Source organism: Leptinotarsa decemlineata, unplaced genomic scaffold (assembly GCF_025532065.1).
Source record: "Leptinotarsa decemlineata unplaced genomic scaffold, Ldec_3_MD MMD2_P_RNA_scaffold_5, whole genome shotgun sequence".
NCBI lineage: Eukaryota > Metazoa > Arthropoda > Insecta > Coleoptera > Chrysomelidae > Leptinotarsa > Leptinotarsa decemlineata.
Genome location: NW_027412532.1, coordinates 17,831,104 through 17,849,664, shown reverse-complemented (window position 1 = coordinate 17,849,664; position 18,561 = coordinate 17,831,104). Strand labels below are relative to the sequence as shown.

At 35.1% G+C, this 18,561-nt stretch overlaps 1 protein-coding gene and 1 long non-coding RNA gene across 2 annotated transcripts in view; one reads left to right on the top strand and one right to left on the bottom strand.

Moving 5' to 3' along the window:
• Window positions 1-18,561, bottom strand: part of LOC141479991 (uncharacterized) — a 489,980-nt gene that overhangs the window by 295,888 nt on the left and 175,531 nt on the right. The gene's annotated exons all lie outside the window — the stretch shown is intronic.
• On the top strand, window positions 12,551-18,477 carry LOC141479987 (uncharacterized). The gene is made up of 2 exons (XM_074169652.1): window positions 12,551-13,823; window positions 13,886-18,477. Exons 1-2 carry the CDS (start codon window positions 13,265-13,267, stop codon window positions 17,167-17,169), a joined length of 3,843 nt encoding a protein of 1,280 aa, XP_074025753.1. The 5' UTR covers window positions 12,551-13,264; the 3' UTR covers window positions 17,170-18,477.

The window sequence follows — 18,561 nt, the reverse complement described above, 5'->3', positions numbered from 1 at the left end:
TTTTATAGGTCGTTGAAATACTTTCACTTTCTCTACTTTCCATTTTCCGCTTCACTGATTCCGTGAGAGATGACCGTTTTGGCGGGAGTTGGTCATTTTTCGTTTGATGATGGGTTTCCATATGTTTCGTATATCTACGCTGGCCTGGCTGAATACGTTGTTGGACAACATGTATGCGGCTTCCTTGAATTTTCTCCTGAACCAATGTTCCTCTCTGTGCAAGATCTCAGCTTGGGACCACTCGATGTTGTGTTGATGGGTCCAAATTCTTTTTTTTACTTGTTTCAGGGATTTCAAATCATTTTATATAGTAGACAATGGAAGTCCGAACTAGTGAAATTCATCACGAAACATTGTCAATCACCTTCAAAGAAACTTTCTATGTTGTTTATCACTTTTATTTGTAACTAACGTTACTGCAGTTTCGTCCTATACCGACATTTTCAAACATACACAATAAGTTGTATAAGTTTGAAACTTCATATGTAAACGTCCTCTTTTTTTCCCAGGGGAGGCGCCCCAGTTGGTATATTCAAAAATTCCTTCTGATTGCATATATACAACATAACACGAATCTACATACAAAATTTCCGCCTCCGAAAATATAGCGGTACAGAGAAACACTGATGAAAAGGTAATTTTCATATGTAAACGCGCCCCTTTCATCCCCAGTGGTTGCGTTTCAGTTGGAATATTCAAAAATCCTTTGTTATTGCACATCTATTAAAACAAACCTACCTACATACAAAATTTCAGCCTCCGAAAATATACCGGTATGGAAAAACAGTGATGAAAAGGTAACTTTATTTTATAAACGCGCCTTTTCCCCGCGGCTGGCGTCTCAGTTGGAACATTTGAAAATCTTTTCTTATTGCACATCCACAACATACATCGAATCTACATACAAAATTTCAGCCTCTACAAATATGGCGGTACGGAGAAACAGTGCCTAAAAGGTGATTTTCATATGTAAACGCAGCCCATTTATCCCCAGTGGGGGAGCCACAGTAGAAATATTCAAAAATCCATTTTCATTGCACATCTACAACATAATAAAACCGACGTACAAAATTTCAACCTCCGAAAATATAGCGGTACGGAGAAACAGTGATGAAAAGGTAACTTTATTTTATGAACGCCCCTTTTCCCCAGCGGCTGGTGCCCCAGTCGGAATATTCAAAAATCCTTCATTATAGCACATCTACAACATAAAACGAATCTACATACAAAATGTCAGCTACTGAGAATATAGCGGTACGGAAAAAGAAAGCCTGATAGATAATTTTCTTATGTAAACGCGACCTTTTGAACCCAGGGGGGCGCCCCTGGGTTCAGATGGAATTAATCTTCCTCGACTAATTTTCCTCATAAAATGCATTATTTTTTTGATACCTCACTCTGTAACTTAGCATTTAATGAGTGAAAATCAAGCTAGAAGCCATTACCCCGTTTCAATAGGGTTTACAAATAATATATTGGTTCTACAAACAAATAATTTTCCTAGAAAAATTCGTTGTATTCTGGTTACTTCACTAAGAACCTTCAATTTTGTCATCTGACGAATGAGCAAGCTATTCCTCTGTGTGTATTGTTTCTACAGATAGTATAAAGTTGTCATTCTTGTTGTTTATTCACAAGCTACTGTAAATATTCTTTTGATGAAATATTTACTAATTTTTTTTAAACACTGGTTTATTGGATGAAAACTGACACTCTCACTCGCAAATACTTTTCAGAAAAACGTTATGAAACAAAAGTTGCCTAAAATAAATGAATTCATTCACTCCCGGATTTATTTTTAATGGAACATTTTCCACTCTCGAAAAGGGGTATTATCCACCCCAGGGTAAAATCAATGCTCGATATTGGGGAACTTTGAAGTGAAGGGTAAGTAGAACGAAATTACATTTTTTCTGCAAATCAGTGCTATTTGGGAAAATAGTACGGTATCGCGGTATTTTATCCTCAAGGATTGAAATTTACGCCCTTGACTGTATATTTTCAATAAATTATATAGTCAAGTCAGATGGATCAGCACTGTCGAGATGAATTTAGTCATTCAACATTATCATTATTCATCAAAACAAAACTGATGAGTGCAGAATCGCCTCATTTTTTTTTTCGTTTTAAAATGATTCCATTTTGAAGTTTGAATTATTCACTGAAATAACAGTTCCAAAATAAAAATCATAAAATTATAAAACAACAACAAAAATTCATTGGCGCTCCGGGGCGAATTTATTGATTCCAGTGGCAAGATCTTGATCTGCCAATGTACTCTCTTTCATAAAACAAAATGTAGAGTGTCTCCAGAGGCTCCAATATATTCAAGACATCGCCAGAACACTTAGTGATACAACTATCGTCAAACATAAACCAGTCCGTTTCGTCTTTGACCAAGGCGTAATGATGACCAGATTCAACGCCAGAACCACAGTGAACAATGACTGTATGAAGATTATAATAGTGGTCTGTTGGATTGAAGTGTTCATCTATTTCGAACCTTTGTAAGAGTTTGGTTCTTCCGTCAGAGGTTGAGTCATGTTTGAAGATCATCAGTGTATTATTAGATTGACTGGTGCATCAAGTGTTTATGAAAAAAAAATTCAAAATAGGAAATTCGAACATGCATCTCTTCCGACTTATCTACACACTAGCAACTGGCGAATACCTGCCGGAAAACCACGGCTAATATCAATAATAGACATTGAATTATATCCCACACACATTTGTGCAAGTTTCCTTACAGAAAAAAATATTTGCAGATAATTCTCTTTCGACCAGCAATGTAACATGAGTGATACCTACAAACTGGTTTCGGAATATTAGTCTTCTTCAGTATAGTACAGATCTCAGCAAGAGAGTATTGTGTGAACAAACATTTTTCTGTAGTTGAAACATAGCCTGTCTTAGATGGAAGTTTTATACATGCGGGGAATCGTCGAACGAGTCTGTCGAGTCCCGGACACACTGAGTACTCTAAAACTAATCTATTGCTGATCACTGGATTGATTTCAAGTATGTTCTGCTTCTTCAGAAACAAAAACGTTTTCATCTGTCTGTTGGATATAATTCGAAGTCCTTTTTGGTATTATCCAGGATAGTAGTGTCATTCCGACAAAAATCGCAAGATCTTATTGTGTAGGGACTTTGAAGAATGTGAATGTTTTGACTCTTATATTCGAAATATTTATTTTCCTAGTTCATATTTCTCCTCGACACAATCAGAGATATTTTGATATGTAGTTGTTTTACACTTCCGTACAAAACTGATGTTTTTTTTATTGTTCAGAGATCACACAAGAATTCTATGAACTCAACAGATTCAAAAATAGTCGGGTCTTGTGATATCAGAGAAACATCCTATGTTTCAATGACCTTGTTATATACATTATATAATTGGAAAGATACGAGTTGTGAGAAGGTTTCCTGTTCGCCTTCTTCCTGCTTGCAACTTTGTTGAACAGTTAGCCGTTAGTACAGTGACCGTACTTCGATTTTTGCGCCACCGGCACCGCTTCTCATATTGATAATCCAATTCAGAGCACGTGCAAAGCACGAGAAGAGACAGGGACGGAGTTTGAATTATCTCCGATCATACTTTTGATATCGAAGTTGGTTGTGGAAAATATATAACTTGAAAAAGATTTTTTTCAGAATGGCTTGATAAAATTGGAGCTTCAGGAACCTGAAACGTCACATTCACTGTAGTTATTGAGCAAACTAAGTACTGATCATGAGAATTTATGACGATCGCAAAGAGAAGCCAATGATATCCTGTAAGCAGTTTGTAACAGTCTCATTCCGATACTATCTAGTAAATTGGAAAGAATTGTCTCTAGGTTCAGATATACAGACTGATGTTATGACATTTCCATTTTCTTGACGTATGTCAATAATGTGTGTGATTGATGTAATGTGACTGATTTATTTTGTAGAATCTCATGAAATGAATAAAAACAGGTTTTTCTAATTTCCACTAGTTATTTTATTTTTATTCATTTCATCAAAGTATGTCATTGGGAAAACTATAATTTTTGATATCGAATCGATTTTTATAAAAAAATCATGTTTGGAGAATGAAAAGAAATAGTCCAAAATGTTAATGGAAGCGTTGAATATTTTCATGAATTTTTCATCAATTTTATCGAGAAAAAATGTTTCACGTATACGAGGTCTGTTAAGAAAAAGGTGAATTTTCATTTTTCTCAAAAAATATCTATGTATTGATCTATTTCTATTTTGTCTTCCTCAAAGTAGTCTCCCTCAGATATATGAGACACTGGTGCTAGCGTTATTTCCAATCCTCAAAATATTTCCGATATGCACTTTCTGGTATGTCCCTGAGCTTTCTCAGCGATTCGATTTTTATCTCTTCATTCGTAGCAAAACGCTATTGGTTTTCTGGACAAAAGGCAGCAATATTGGAGCAAATTTCGCTGCCACATGGCTCACACCCATAATTTCCGAAAAAATTGCATGGCTTGAGCCAACTGATATCGATATCCTTAGCAACTTTTCTAATAGTAATTCGACGATTCTCCACAACAATTTCTTCACTTTCTCAACATTCTCATCGGTTATTGATATGCTGAGACGTTCAGGGTGAGTATCTTTCATAACTTCTCGATTTTTTGTGAAATGCTCGTACCAATTGTAAACATGTTTCTGACTCAGAGTACAATCACAGTATGTCACTGTCAATATTTTAAGGAATTTTGAGCACTAAATTCTATTTTTTTACAGAAAATTCCATGCAAATTCCTTGATCCAGTTTTTTTGATTGCAGAAAATCGCCGAACACCGATCGCTTGTATTAGTTTAACTAGTTGTTACCCACGGCTTCGCCCGCGAAGAATTTGGTTTGTCACATTAAGTTTCATGACGGACCATTTTGAACAAATAGTTACAATATCTTTCATTAACCCAAAACTTCAGGTTTACAACTTCAAAAATGACAAAATTCAATACACAAATGTCACCCCCTATGGGGTGGAAATTCCTGATTCTCTTTCTTGATCCTGATTAACACTATACAAAGAACCTACCTGCAATTACCTCATGCCACTGTCAACATTTCAACATTTTTACATAAAATTTGATACAAATTTTTTTATCCATTTTTTTTGATAGCAGATAGTCGCCGAACACGCAAAACACTTGTAATTTTTATGCCTCTCATCAAAAAACTAAGCATGCTAAACAGATGAAACTGTAAAAATATGTTCCAGACGAGCGTACCAAATGTACGTTACGCGCGAAATTTGAATATTAACTTTATTTTTAGAACATATTTCGAGGAACAGGTCCTCCACAGTGGTGAAAAAGAATGACTGTTGCTTTAAGGTTGAGAAATGGTGGAAATGGTACAATTTTATGCTTCTTAGATAACTTCTATGAGGAAGCTTTTTGGGAAAAGCAACAGCTCTTAATGAGGAAGCTGAAATAGTAGCAGATGCGTTATTCGAAAGGATATTTAGAACTAAATTCCGATTTGGAAAGAAGGAAGTACGAATCAAAACACCGATAATATTTATATAAACATTAGAAGTGAACGAAACAAGTAAAAACTGCATTTCATTAATAAGTAGATACGATAACAGAATGTTATAAGGAAACGATGCAGAAGATTTGTCCCTGAAACAACTGATTATAATCCATCCACATGTATAACCTAAAGGAATATTCAATTACTGTCAGATCAACTCTTTGGTTAGCTACCTAAATATCAAAACCAGAGAAAGGAAATTAGAAAACAACTGGGAGTAGTGCAAAAGTTTGTGATGTCACTTCTACAGTCAACCTGGTGTATATACTGCAAAAATAAATTGGATAGAAGAACTATTAATTTTGGGATCAGATGATGAGATGCTTTCTGGTTGTACCATCTCCAAGTTGCAGAAGATATGTGAACTATTAAGGGATCATGAAAACAAATGGTTTGGTTTTCAGCAGTCAAATAACTTCAGACGTTTACTCCTCCAAGTAGAAAGACTGACTTTCAATAATGATCAGATACTTCCAATATGGTCAGGTTAGAATCAAACAGAATTGGTTATCCAGGACAAGGTAACTTGAATGAATTTGCCAATACGGAAAGTAGAAAAACCAGTCCAATAACAGAAACACGAATATTGATTTCGAATGATTCTAGAGGAATAGATGAATACACATGATAACAGTTTGAGATGCTTCCATCGTTATATGAATTATGGCTCAAATTCAACGATAATCGGTTTTACAGGATGCAACCGTGAAGTTATTTAATAAAATAATAATGTTAGTTCAGTCTAAATTAGCAAGTGGGAGTTCCGTGGTGGCCGTGCTGATAATGTTCGTCCACAAAGAAGGTACGCGGATGCCATGTGCTATCGTGGAGCTCCGTTTTTGGGTTGTGCTAGTCCATTATGTTAATTACATAAATGAGTGAGTGTCATAAAAAGAAAGTGATTAATAAAGGGCCCCTTTAATTCACGCCGGTATCTAGGTCGGGGTGGTTCTGATTACCACGTAAAGGGGGCCGTATATGTGAAAAAAAACAAAAGGTCTCCCAAGCAGGAGGTGACTCCATGAAAACCAAATTGTTTTTATCATCCAAAGAATTGCTTTTATAATGAAAAAAAGGTTGGAAAAAAAATGGGTGGCAGCATTGCTTCGTGCAAGACCGCTGCGTCCCCTGACGAAGCTCCTGTCAACCGACAAGAGAACATTGGTCATATGCGCTTGAAGATAGGAAGCAACGACTATCCAAATTAGATAGAGAGAGAGAGAGAGAAATTAGCAAGTGTTACAGATTTTTTTTCGTTCTATTGAAAAAAGATTTAATCAAAAAGACTCAGACTAATAGACTGGATATATTACTTTTTGACCTTTCATAAACGATAAACTGTATTCGACTAAAGACTCTATAAAAGGCTGAATGCCTTGTAGTCTGACAATGTGAAAATAAAAAATGCGACCCCCTGACCCCCCTGAAATTTGAAGTTGTAAATCGATTTTAATAATTTTTTTTAAATGTCAAGTACTAAAAGGTCTACCTTGGGACAAAATTTGAAATGTTCATTAAAGTTTCAGGGCATACTACTACAATATTTTTTCTCAGTCGAAAATCGGGATTTTTTATTAGCGATTTTTTATTGGAAAAATCACTACGCCACTGGATTCAGAGTGCCTCTAAACCTAAACAGATGTGACCAAAATTTCATGAAAAAATATTCATTATTAACAAAGTTATGAAAACTCAAAAATTCGAAAACTCACACTGCTAACAGTCACAATATATCATTTTTTCATGATTTCAACAATAAAGTGCCGCCAGATGAAAAAAAAACAAATAGCGTAAATATTTTTAATGAAAATAACGGAATTACTTTCACACAATTGCAAAAAATTTTAATAAACGTAACTAATAACTAATTATTGAAATGTTTCGATTCAGTACAATAATTAATTCTAACTCACATTCTAGTAGCCTCTACTAATCCACCATGTATTTCGATACATGTGTCGTAGCGCTCACGAATGTTTCTGATTACGTTCCTTAGTTCTTGAGGGCTAATATCTGTACAAACCTGTAGAATTCTTGCACAAAGTTCATTTTTATCTCTTGAGCGGTTTTTGTGAACCTTTTGTGTGAGAAATCCCCAGAGAAAAAAGTCCAAAACTGTGATGAGGTCTGGAGATCTGGGTGGCCACTCTATAAACGGACTACCACGGCCTATCCATCGGTTTGGAAAATGTTCGTTAAGCCATTGCACCACAGCTCTGGCATAATGAACTGAACACCCATCTAACTGGACAATTAAATTTGATCGTTCATTGATTGGCAGCTCGTGAATAGCATCCCAAAACTCTGTGTTCAAAAATTCTAGAAACCTTCTAGTATAAGGAATGGCACCTAAAGTGGCATTCCTTATACTGGCATTAGGATTTTTTCCGAAATAATCTAAAATGATTTGATCTTTCCTGTCATTCATGTTTCGTCTTTGTACAGGATCACTTTTTAACATTATTTTTGATACTGCACCAGTTTAATTGAATATTTTATTTATTTTATTTACCGTACCGCAGCTAATACGAGTACGATCTGGATGTATCTCATTAAATAATCTACAAACCTCTCTTGCACTTCTAACGTCATTTCCCGAAAGGCGTACAATTTCAGTTTTCTCTCTTACGCTCAATCTTGCAGCTATGCATGACACAAAATAATTCGAAGAACTGTAAGGTGAATATTGTTGACAATAGTACACTTGAATCTTTCACAAGTGTCAAACTGTGGTAATATAATTTCCATGGCAACTAAGATTTAAATTGGAATATTAGGTCTTAGTTTTAGTTAATTTGCGTGAAAACTCGAATGTAATTCCGTTATTTTCATTAAAAATATTTACACTATTTATTTTTTTTTCATCTGGCGGCACTTTATTGTTGAAATCATAAAAAAATATTCTCATGGCTATATCTGTTGATATAGGCTGTTTTTTGTAACTGTTAGCTGTGTGAGTTTTCGAATTTTTGAGTTGTCATAACTTTGTTTATAATGAATATTTTTTCATGAAATTTTGGTTACACCTGTTTAGAGGCACTCTGAATCCAGTGGCGAAGTGATTTTTTCAATAAAAATCCCGATTTTCGACTAAGAAAAAAATATCGTAGTATGCCCTGAAACTTTAATAAACATTTCAAATGTTGTCCCAATGTAGACCTTTCAGTACTTGACATTTCAAAAAAAATTATTAAAATCGGTTTACAACTTCAAATTTTAGGGGGGTGTTTCCATTAAAAATGGGTCACACTATATATTGATATATTTTGATAATGGTCCTAGTTTAAAGATATACTGAATTCATAAAAATTACATAACCAAGAAGAATGAACGATGGCGGGATATAAGAAAATGAGGCGGTTCAATATTCATATGCATATTTCTTGTTTGGCGTTAATTCAATTCCCTTTTCTTTTCTAGGTCTATGCTGAAATAGTGAAAATCAATGTATTTGTTCAAGAAGGTAACTGAAGAAAAAGTGTAACCAATTGTTCGAATAATCCAAGTATATTTGTTGTTTAAATATAACTCAGTCATCACTAATGTTGATGCAATAATTAAACCGTTTCAAAAATGGATACGCTTTAATAAAAAGAATGCAATTCCAATTTCATCAATTCTATCACACGTTCACGGAGTAAACGAATTGATTATGAAATTGGTTATCGAGAGATTAATTTCCAATATACCGCAGTGAAATTAGTTTTACGAGAACAGGTGGCAATTTCCACAGGCTGGGAGGCCTGGTAGTAGGACTTGAATGAGTGATTTTGAAAATTTAACAACAATGCAAACTTCAAATTCTTCACAAAACATGAAATAAATATCACTCATAAGTTGCACTGTAATACACAACTTATTAAATGTTTATTGAACACCGTAAGAGACGATATGGAGCTATACCGGGTTTATTCAAAACAAACCAGTAATTGAACTGAATATTGATAAAGCTAGATGGAAAATGAAGACAATAAAAATAAGTTTCAAAAGCAAATATAATTTTAATTAAGACATCGATTGCATATGACAACTGACACTAATGATGAATACTCACACATAAATTTTCATAAGTTTTCAATATGATCATATATTAATGAAGTTACCATTCGATTTCAAATATCGAGATACATCGGATTTGATATGATTAGTTTGCTTGCTTCAACAAATAGTTCAAATTCATTTATTTGATGACCCATTGGTGTCTAGGTTCCAAATGAAATTCCATTAAAATTTCAAAGAATAGTTGTCAACTGTTTATCTATGTGGGGAGCAGAGTAGTCATATTTATTCAACTGTTGTACGTGACGTGGCCAAAATCGCGCTAAGCGTGCGTTTCGCGATTAGTTGCCGCGTCGCTTCTAACAAACTCCCTATTAGCTTCGAGAGAATACGATTTACAAATATAAACGTCACACCCCAATCGGGAAGTCAAGTGACAGTGCGGTGCGGAATAAATTCAAATAAAATGATAGACATTTGAATATTAGTTTGAAGTATTTGTAAAAGTGTTTGGTTGTATAACCACTGAAATGAAATTGAGTTTGATTATTGTACAGTGTAGTCAATTTTTATCAAAACCACAGGAGAAAATAATGTTTGTTCAGAGATGGTTGACAATGTTACAAATGTTACATGGTGAATTTCATCAGTTCGGACTTCTATTGTCTAATATGATATAAAATTATTTGAAATCCCTGAAAGAATAAAAAAAAATCAAATGAATAGCTGAAAAGAAGTATTGAGCAAAGAAAACTCTGAAGTGAAATTACAATAAAATAAAATACAAGCAAAAATTGAAAAATCAAAAATAAAAAAAAAATCAAGCCAAGTTACTTCACGACATTTCGATTGTTAGTATCCACAATCGTCCTAGGTGATGACTGGACTCATTTCTCCTAGAGATGAGTATTTATAGGTCATCCCCTCTTCCCTCTCACCGCTTCACCAGTTTAGCGGAAGCTGACCGTTTGGCGGGAACGGCCGTATTCTGCTTGATTGTGGGTTTCCATATGTTACGTATTCTTACGCTAGCTTAGCTGAATGCGTTGTTGGACAACAAATATGCGGTTTCTTCGATTTTCCTCTTGAACCAGTGTTCCTCCCTGTGGATAATCTCAGCATGGGACCACTTAATGTTATGTTGATGAATCCAAAGATGCTCTGCGAGGCTCTCGATTTTTCCAGGGATTTTAAATCACATTAGACAATGGAAGTCTGAACTAATGAATTGCAATTTTTTTTCAAGATTCCGGTAACTCTAATTCTGTCATGACAACCACTGGGTGTATTGAACCTGCGGCAAGTCCGTTCTCTTCTGTAACTTTATTTCACTGCAACTTACTTGATTTGGCGATTTCTTGCCAAAAATTTTATGAAAATATTCTTTGGTTTTCAAGGCAGTGGCTCAGCCGATTCTTGAGACATCTTCTGTTAGTACTGCTGAAGCACTGATAGGATAACTCTATTAATATTGAAGGGAGGCATTTGAAATTCTTGGATCTTCGAAAGAACAACTGTTTCGTGGTCGGGAAGATCAGTCCTTAAGAGGAGCCCACATAACCAAGAATCTGTTGATAGAGGTGTGGGAATTAGAATATGTCAAAACCACTGAAAATGTGGCTCGTTACATGAGCGCTAACGTTCAAAATTTGTTTTCATTCAAGTGGAAACAATACAAAGATTTTTGCTAATATCAATGAGGCGAATGTTTTCTGTAATCATTTTTGGCCTGCATACATTCCACTCAAAAGACGATACCTGCTTCTTAATAAAAAAAAATTCCGGCGAAAAAAATTGGTGAACAGGACTACAGTTTCCCTAGAGAAAAGTATTGAGAACAACAATAGCGAATCGAGCAGTTTTGAAAAAAAATTGTCAAGCTCTCTACAACCATTATATTTTCTATCTTCTTTTAGAGTACTCAAATTAGAAATTTTGTCGGAACTGTGGAAAACCTCGAGAAATCTCCATTGTTTGAAGATTATAGGGATTTTTCCATTGAAGCCATCTTGCCTGATGCAAAGTCGAAGACATTAACAACAACGTGCAAAAACTTGATGGGTGAAAATTTACATAGAAATTTCAGGAAATGAATCAGTGTATCATACCGACACTACAGTTCAAACAGCACATGTGAAAATAATATAAATTATTAATACTAAAGGTTGCAATTGATACCTTTGATGAAGTAGTAACAAATACACTTTGTTACTACCCATCTGAATTGTAACACTTTTCTTCGACAAGTTCTTCTCCAACCAAGTTGCCTTCATCGGATGATGATACCACCTTGGTGAGGGTAGTATCATTAGAGAGGAGACCCAGAATCAAAATTTGAGACAAGTAGTCATGAAGAGGTACAAATTCAATTAATTTTTTTGGATCGATAACCACCAACTAATATCTTTTCGATAAATGTGAAAGAGTAAGTTCGTTTTTCCAAAAGAAACACGCCGTTTTAAGGGTCGTACACTTGAATATTTACGAAATTTATTATTTTTGAGTTATAATTCATGATTTCTCTAGACAAATAAGAATTATTCATTATTGACAATATTCACAGAGAAAACCAATTGAAAGAATAAATTACAAAATACTATAACACCTAAGAAAATGAATGTTGGAAATGTTGAATGAGAACAACCAACCAATATCGCTAATTAAACTTAAAAAAAAAAATTTGGTTTCTCAGAATTCGTTTTTTGAATGAGATAAACGATATCCTTGTTTATATTATAAACGATATCCTCGTATATATTTGAGCATAACAAAACTGTTCACTGCTATATAATGTAAAAAAATTATTCTATTATGAATTACATAACAAAAATGATAGTCAATTTCTATATTATCTTATTACATTCTGCTTCCGTTTCTGAATTTTTATTGTACTAAGAGACCAGCTGCATTCAATAACTACGTTTTAATGACTGTCAAGCAGCAATTAGTAAGCGAAAGACGAATAACGTAACTACCGTTTAATGTTTCTTATATGAGAGTAGTTGTTTACAGCTGATTCTCGGCCTCCCCCCACCACTATGACGTATTAATTGCTTTTTTTATTGGTTGTTGTTTGGTGAAGTTTTTTTGTTGTGCAGTGAAGTCAAGGCGTTGTGACCTTGAAGTGTCTGGTGCATGGATCGTTCAGATTTTTTTTTCATATGAGATTTTGTGTGTTTATGTGTGTGTGTGTGTGTGTGTAGGAGAATGCACGGTACAGGGTTTCATCATGTGCTTGTTTGTCTATGTACAAACATACGTCTGCATACTTCGAAGATCCTCCAAGTAATAAATGCTCCATCGGTGTTAGGGCACCAAGTTAGTAGTGGAGTGACGTCACAGCAATAACCGTTCAACGGCTAGAGAGCGACATGTTCACTCCACGACGTGTGGCAGAGTAATGCGTATTCATCGGTCTGCCCTCACCTCTCCCGAAGCGATGAAGGTTCGCTCTAGCCCCGCTATCGATGGTGACACAACGGCAGCCGAGGACCGTTTGCCTAGCGTCTACCCTCTCCGAGACCGCAACGACCACTGCTTGCTCGTATATCGACATCTGTTATCGCATTCAGTTGGGAGGTAATCTTGGCGCATGTAGTTGAGAAGTGGGGTTGGCTATGACGTCTTGACGGGTCCTATCAGAGTGTATTTAAGAAGCGTACGAGTGTTGGCTATGTCAGTTTACATCAAGTGAGTTAGTGAGAACTATTATATAAAATGTATTCCTGTGACTGTGGTAAATCTTTCACTCGTAGTGATAATCTTCGTCGGCATCAGCTCCAGAGTTGCCAAGGAGGGCCTGCAGTGAAACGGGTGAGAGTGGATAATGCAACACCTATGTATACGTGCAATTGTTGTAATGTGACAATTCCTATGACCCAAGTGAATTCTCACCGAAGAACCATGAGTCATAAAAATAATGCATGTGTTCAATTGTCTGACGGTGTTCAAATTATAACGAATGCATTCAATTGCCGCATTGCTACATACAGGGTGGAGAGTTCGATTGTAACCAGTGACTACATGTCATTTTTCAATGAGATTAGGCAGAAGGTCATTGAATTACTGGAATCAGCCATCAGGATCCATAAAAGCATCAAGGTGAATATGGAAGTTTTTGGGAATTATATTCTTCAGACTGATGATTCGAGGGACACGAAGTCATTTAATTCCCAAAATAAAATAGTGGACCAATCTTCAGATTTGAATGCTGTTTTTGATGGATTCCGTGATGTAATTGTGGCACAAACGACTGAGTTCCAGGATCGTGACTCAGGTATTTATTTTTTAAAAATTTCAATAAGATTGAATAGTAATATTTTTTTTTTTATAATTCAGGTTGGACTTGTGAAAAAATATTGTTTCTCGAGGTCAACATTAATAAATACAGTCCACTGGAAGGACGTTCATATGTGAAGCTGCCTCAATGTATTCAATGGAAGAAAGCTGTTGTGAATGTTCGTAATGAAGATCAATATTGTTTTGCTTGGGCTATAACATCAGCATTATATCCTGCAGATAGTCGAGTGTCCGAACTTACGTCATATCCACATTTTTCCACTGTTTTAGATGTCACAGGTATGGATTTTCCGGTTAAAGTTAATAATAAGAGTATCGAAATATTCGAAGATAGGAATGATATTTCAATTAATGTTTACGGTTTAGAGAGTACATTTGAGAAGGGTAAAATGAAGTATGAAGTGATTGGTCCATTGCGATACTCACAGAGAAGACTCCGGAGACATGTCAATTTGTTGTTTATAACTGATGACTCCGGTAATGGTCACTATTGTTGGATCAAAGATCTTTCAAGATTAGTTTCTAATCAACTATCAGCTCATAGACAGAAAAAATATTTTTGTGACGGATGTTTGATATATTTTTCTGATGAGAGATTGCTTTTACGTCATAATATGTATGATTGTAATCACATTAGTACCACAACACCAACTACTAATTTAAAGATCAATAAATATGGTAGAATGGTTGCGGAAAATAAACTAATGTTTGAAAACTTTGAGAGGCAAATGAGGGTGCCATTTGTAGTGTATGCTGATTTTGAATCAGTGCTTAAACCGATTCATGTGAATGAGCCAAATCCTGGAAGTTCATACACGATTAAAACATTCAAACATGCCCCATATTCATTTGCTTATTTGATAAAGTGTTCATATAATGATGATTTGACAAAATTTGTTACATATAGGGGTGTAGATGCAGCTCAGAAATTTGTGAGTAGCATTGAAGATGATTTGAAAGAGATACATGAAAATCATCTCAGAAACCCTAAACCAATGGATACACAAACTGTCGAAGAAGAAGAACAGTTTGTTGCAGCCAGAACTTGTGGTATATGTAATAAAGCATTTACTGATGGTGACGTCAAAGTAAGAGATCATTGTCATGTCACAGGAAAGAAAAGATCACATGCCGCTCACTCGAAATGTAATTTAAATTTCAAAATACCAAACTTCATACCTATCATTTTTCATAATTTAAGTGGTTATGATTGTCATTTATTCATAAAAGAATTGTATAGGAATAAAGAGAAAGTTGATGTTATCCCGCAAACTAAAGAGAAATATATATCTTTCACGAAGCATCTCTTTACACACAGCTATACCGATAAAGATGGTGTGGTTAGGAAGAATTATCTCAAAATGAGATTTATCGATAGTTATAAATTTATGACTAATTCGTTGGAGAAGTTGGGTGCAAACTTGACCTCCGATCAATGTTTGGAGATGCACAAACATTTCCCACAAATTGAGAAATTCAATTTGATGAGACAGAAAGGTGTATTTCCATATAGTTTTGTTGATGACATTGACAAATTGAATTATCCATTACTTCCGACAAAAAATCAGTTTTATGACACACTCAATTGTGAACATATATCGGAAACTGATTATGATAGGGCTAGAAAAGTTTGGAATTTATTCGAGTGTCAGAATTTGGGGGAATACTCTGATTTGTATTTGAAGTCGGATGTATTGCTACTATGTGATATTTTTGAAAACTTCCGCACCACAAGTTTAGAGATATATAACTTAGATCCGGCACAATATTACACTGCACCTGGATTATCATGGGATGCCATGTTGAAGTTCACTAATGTTGAATTGGAATTACTAACTGACATTGATATGATTCACTTTTTTCAAAAAGGTATACGAGGTGGAATTAGTCAATGTAGCGAGAGGAAACATATAGCAAATAATAGATTTTTACCCAATTATAATCCCAACGAACCTTCCACATTCATTACATATTTAGATGCAACAAATCTATACGGTCACAGTATGTCACAACCTCTACCAACAAGTGAATTTACATGGTTGACACCAAATGAAATTCTTAATCTCGATGTGATGGATGTGAGTACTGATAGTCCGTATGGGTATGTATTTGAAGTGGACATTCATTATCCACAAGAGTTGCATGATAAACATTCTGACCTTCCATTTTTAGTCGAAAAAATAATACCACCTCGTACACAATCGAAAATTCCCAAATTAATTCCAAATTTGAATGATAAAAGAAAATATATTGTTCATTATAGGAATCTACAGCAAGCTGTCAAAAATGGATTGATTGTAATGAATACACATAGAGTATTGAAATTCAAACAATCATGCTGGATGAAACCCTATATAGATCTTAATACTGAAATGCGTAATAGGTCTAACAACAAATCTGTTAAAGATTTCTATAAACTAATGAATAATGCGGTGTATGGAAAGACAATGGAGAATGTAGATAATCGAATTGATGTTAGACTCGTTACACATTGGGAAAATATAAAGAAAAATATAGGTGCCAGCACTCTCATAGCCAAACCAAATTTCAAAAATTGTTCAATTTTCACTGATAATTTCGTTGCCATTCAATTGGGTAGAGTGAAGGTTCATTACGATAAACCATTATATTTGGGATTTTCCATATTAGAATTATCTAAAACAGTCATGTATGACTTTTTCTATGGATGCATCAAACAACACTTTGATGAAAATGTCTCTTTACTTTACACAGATACCGACTCGCTCATTCTTAAAGTAAACACAGAAAATTTTTATGAATTCATAAAAACTAACATAAGTAGATTTGATACATCCAATTACAGTATAGTTAACCAATTCAATATTCCAGTAACAAGTTCAGTCTTGGGTAACTTCAAAGATGAATTTCCAAATGATCCAATCATGAGTTTTTATGGTACAGGTGCTAAAGCATATTATGTGAAATCTGTTGATGGTGAATTTAAGAAAGCCAAAGGGGTTAAACGATCTGTAATAAAGAATGAATTGACATGCGAAGATTATCAAAAAATCGTCGAACAAGGTGGTATGATATTCAGAAAGATGAATTCATTTAGAAGCGTGTTACATGATATGTATACTGAATTAAAAAATAAAGTTGCATTATCATATCACGATGATAAACGATTTATCATTCCGAATACTACCCACACTCTTCCTTGGGGTCATAATGATATTGAATTTTATGAAAACGATCCAAATGAGAACATTCGTTGGATAAGTAATATTATTCAACAATCACAATCTCAGGAGACTCCATTGGATCAATTGATTAATTTATTATCTGCCGAGATCAATGATTGAAATATCATTCAATATCTTCAAAACCGGAAAATTCAATATTGATATTTATGTAGCCATTTATAATTAATAATATATGATAGAAGTAATGTGATATTAATGTATTATGTATGTATGTATATGTATTACTGTAATGAATATAAAATGATTAAAATTTTATTTGTATTATTTCTATTTCCCTAATCAATTACTGCAATATATAGTATAATGTAAATGACAGAAATATCAGTTTGAAGAGAATCATCGTAGAGTGCACAATGTCTAAAACAATCGATAAGTTTGGTAGAAAAAGAAAATGGGGTGGTAATGTCATTCGAGGTCCTCCTGGGAATGGTTTTAAATTAACAAAAGATGGTCATTATGACATGCAAAGGAAAATATTGAAAAATACAAGTGAACCAATTGACAAGAGTGATTGTGTAACTGTATCATATCTTGAGGGGGAAATTAATGGAGCAAAGGAAGTTATACTTCTAGCCCTACAAGCTGCAATACAATCCACAATAGGCAATATTGCTCGGGACGCCCGGCAAGCATTTAACGATAAAATTGCAGAGGCTCGGATAACTTTCACTCGTAAATTTGACAAACTTACAAGTGATGTAGACATAAAAATGTCTGACATAACAGCGTCTACAAATAAAAAATTTGATGCTATGTCAAACATAACAGGGACTACAATGAAAAAGTATGATGTACTGGAACAGAGAGTTGAAGTATTGGAGAAAAACCATAAAGAAGTTTTGGAGAGAAACTATAAAGTCAGGCCATCATCATCAGGTGGACTGGGATATCCAGGACTGAACATTAATCCAAATCATAGAATAATACAACCAAAACCAAAACCAACTGATGATGTATTAATGGAACCAACATGGTGAATGTATTCCCTCGTTAGGTTAGGTTAATAGCTACGTTAGGTTAGCTGCATACTTACGTTAGGTTAGGTGTTAGGTTAGTATTCCCTCGTTAGGTTAGGTTAATAGTTACTGTAGGTTAGGTTAGGTTAGGTTAGGTTAGGTTAGGTTAGGTGTTCGGTTGCATAGCGGTAGGTTAGCGTACTAGGTTAGGTTACGTTAATACATACGATAGGTTAGGTGTTCGGTTGCATAGCGGTAGGTTAGCGTACTAGGTTAGGTTACGTTAATACGTTAATACGTTAGGTTAGGTGTTCGGTTGCATATTATGTTACGAACGCGCGCGCGAAGAGGGCGTAGATGTCTCTCCAGATGTCCCGCCTACCTGGGGCCGGAGGCCCCACCCACCTGGGCGGAGCCCAGGCAGTGGGCGGGGCCCGTTAGGGCCACCCCCCCCCCCCCCCCCCGTCGCCACCAACTTTTCGGATACCCGCCCCTTTCCGAAGCCCCGCCCCTTTCCGAAGCCCCGCCCCTCCCC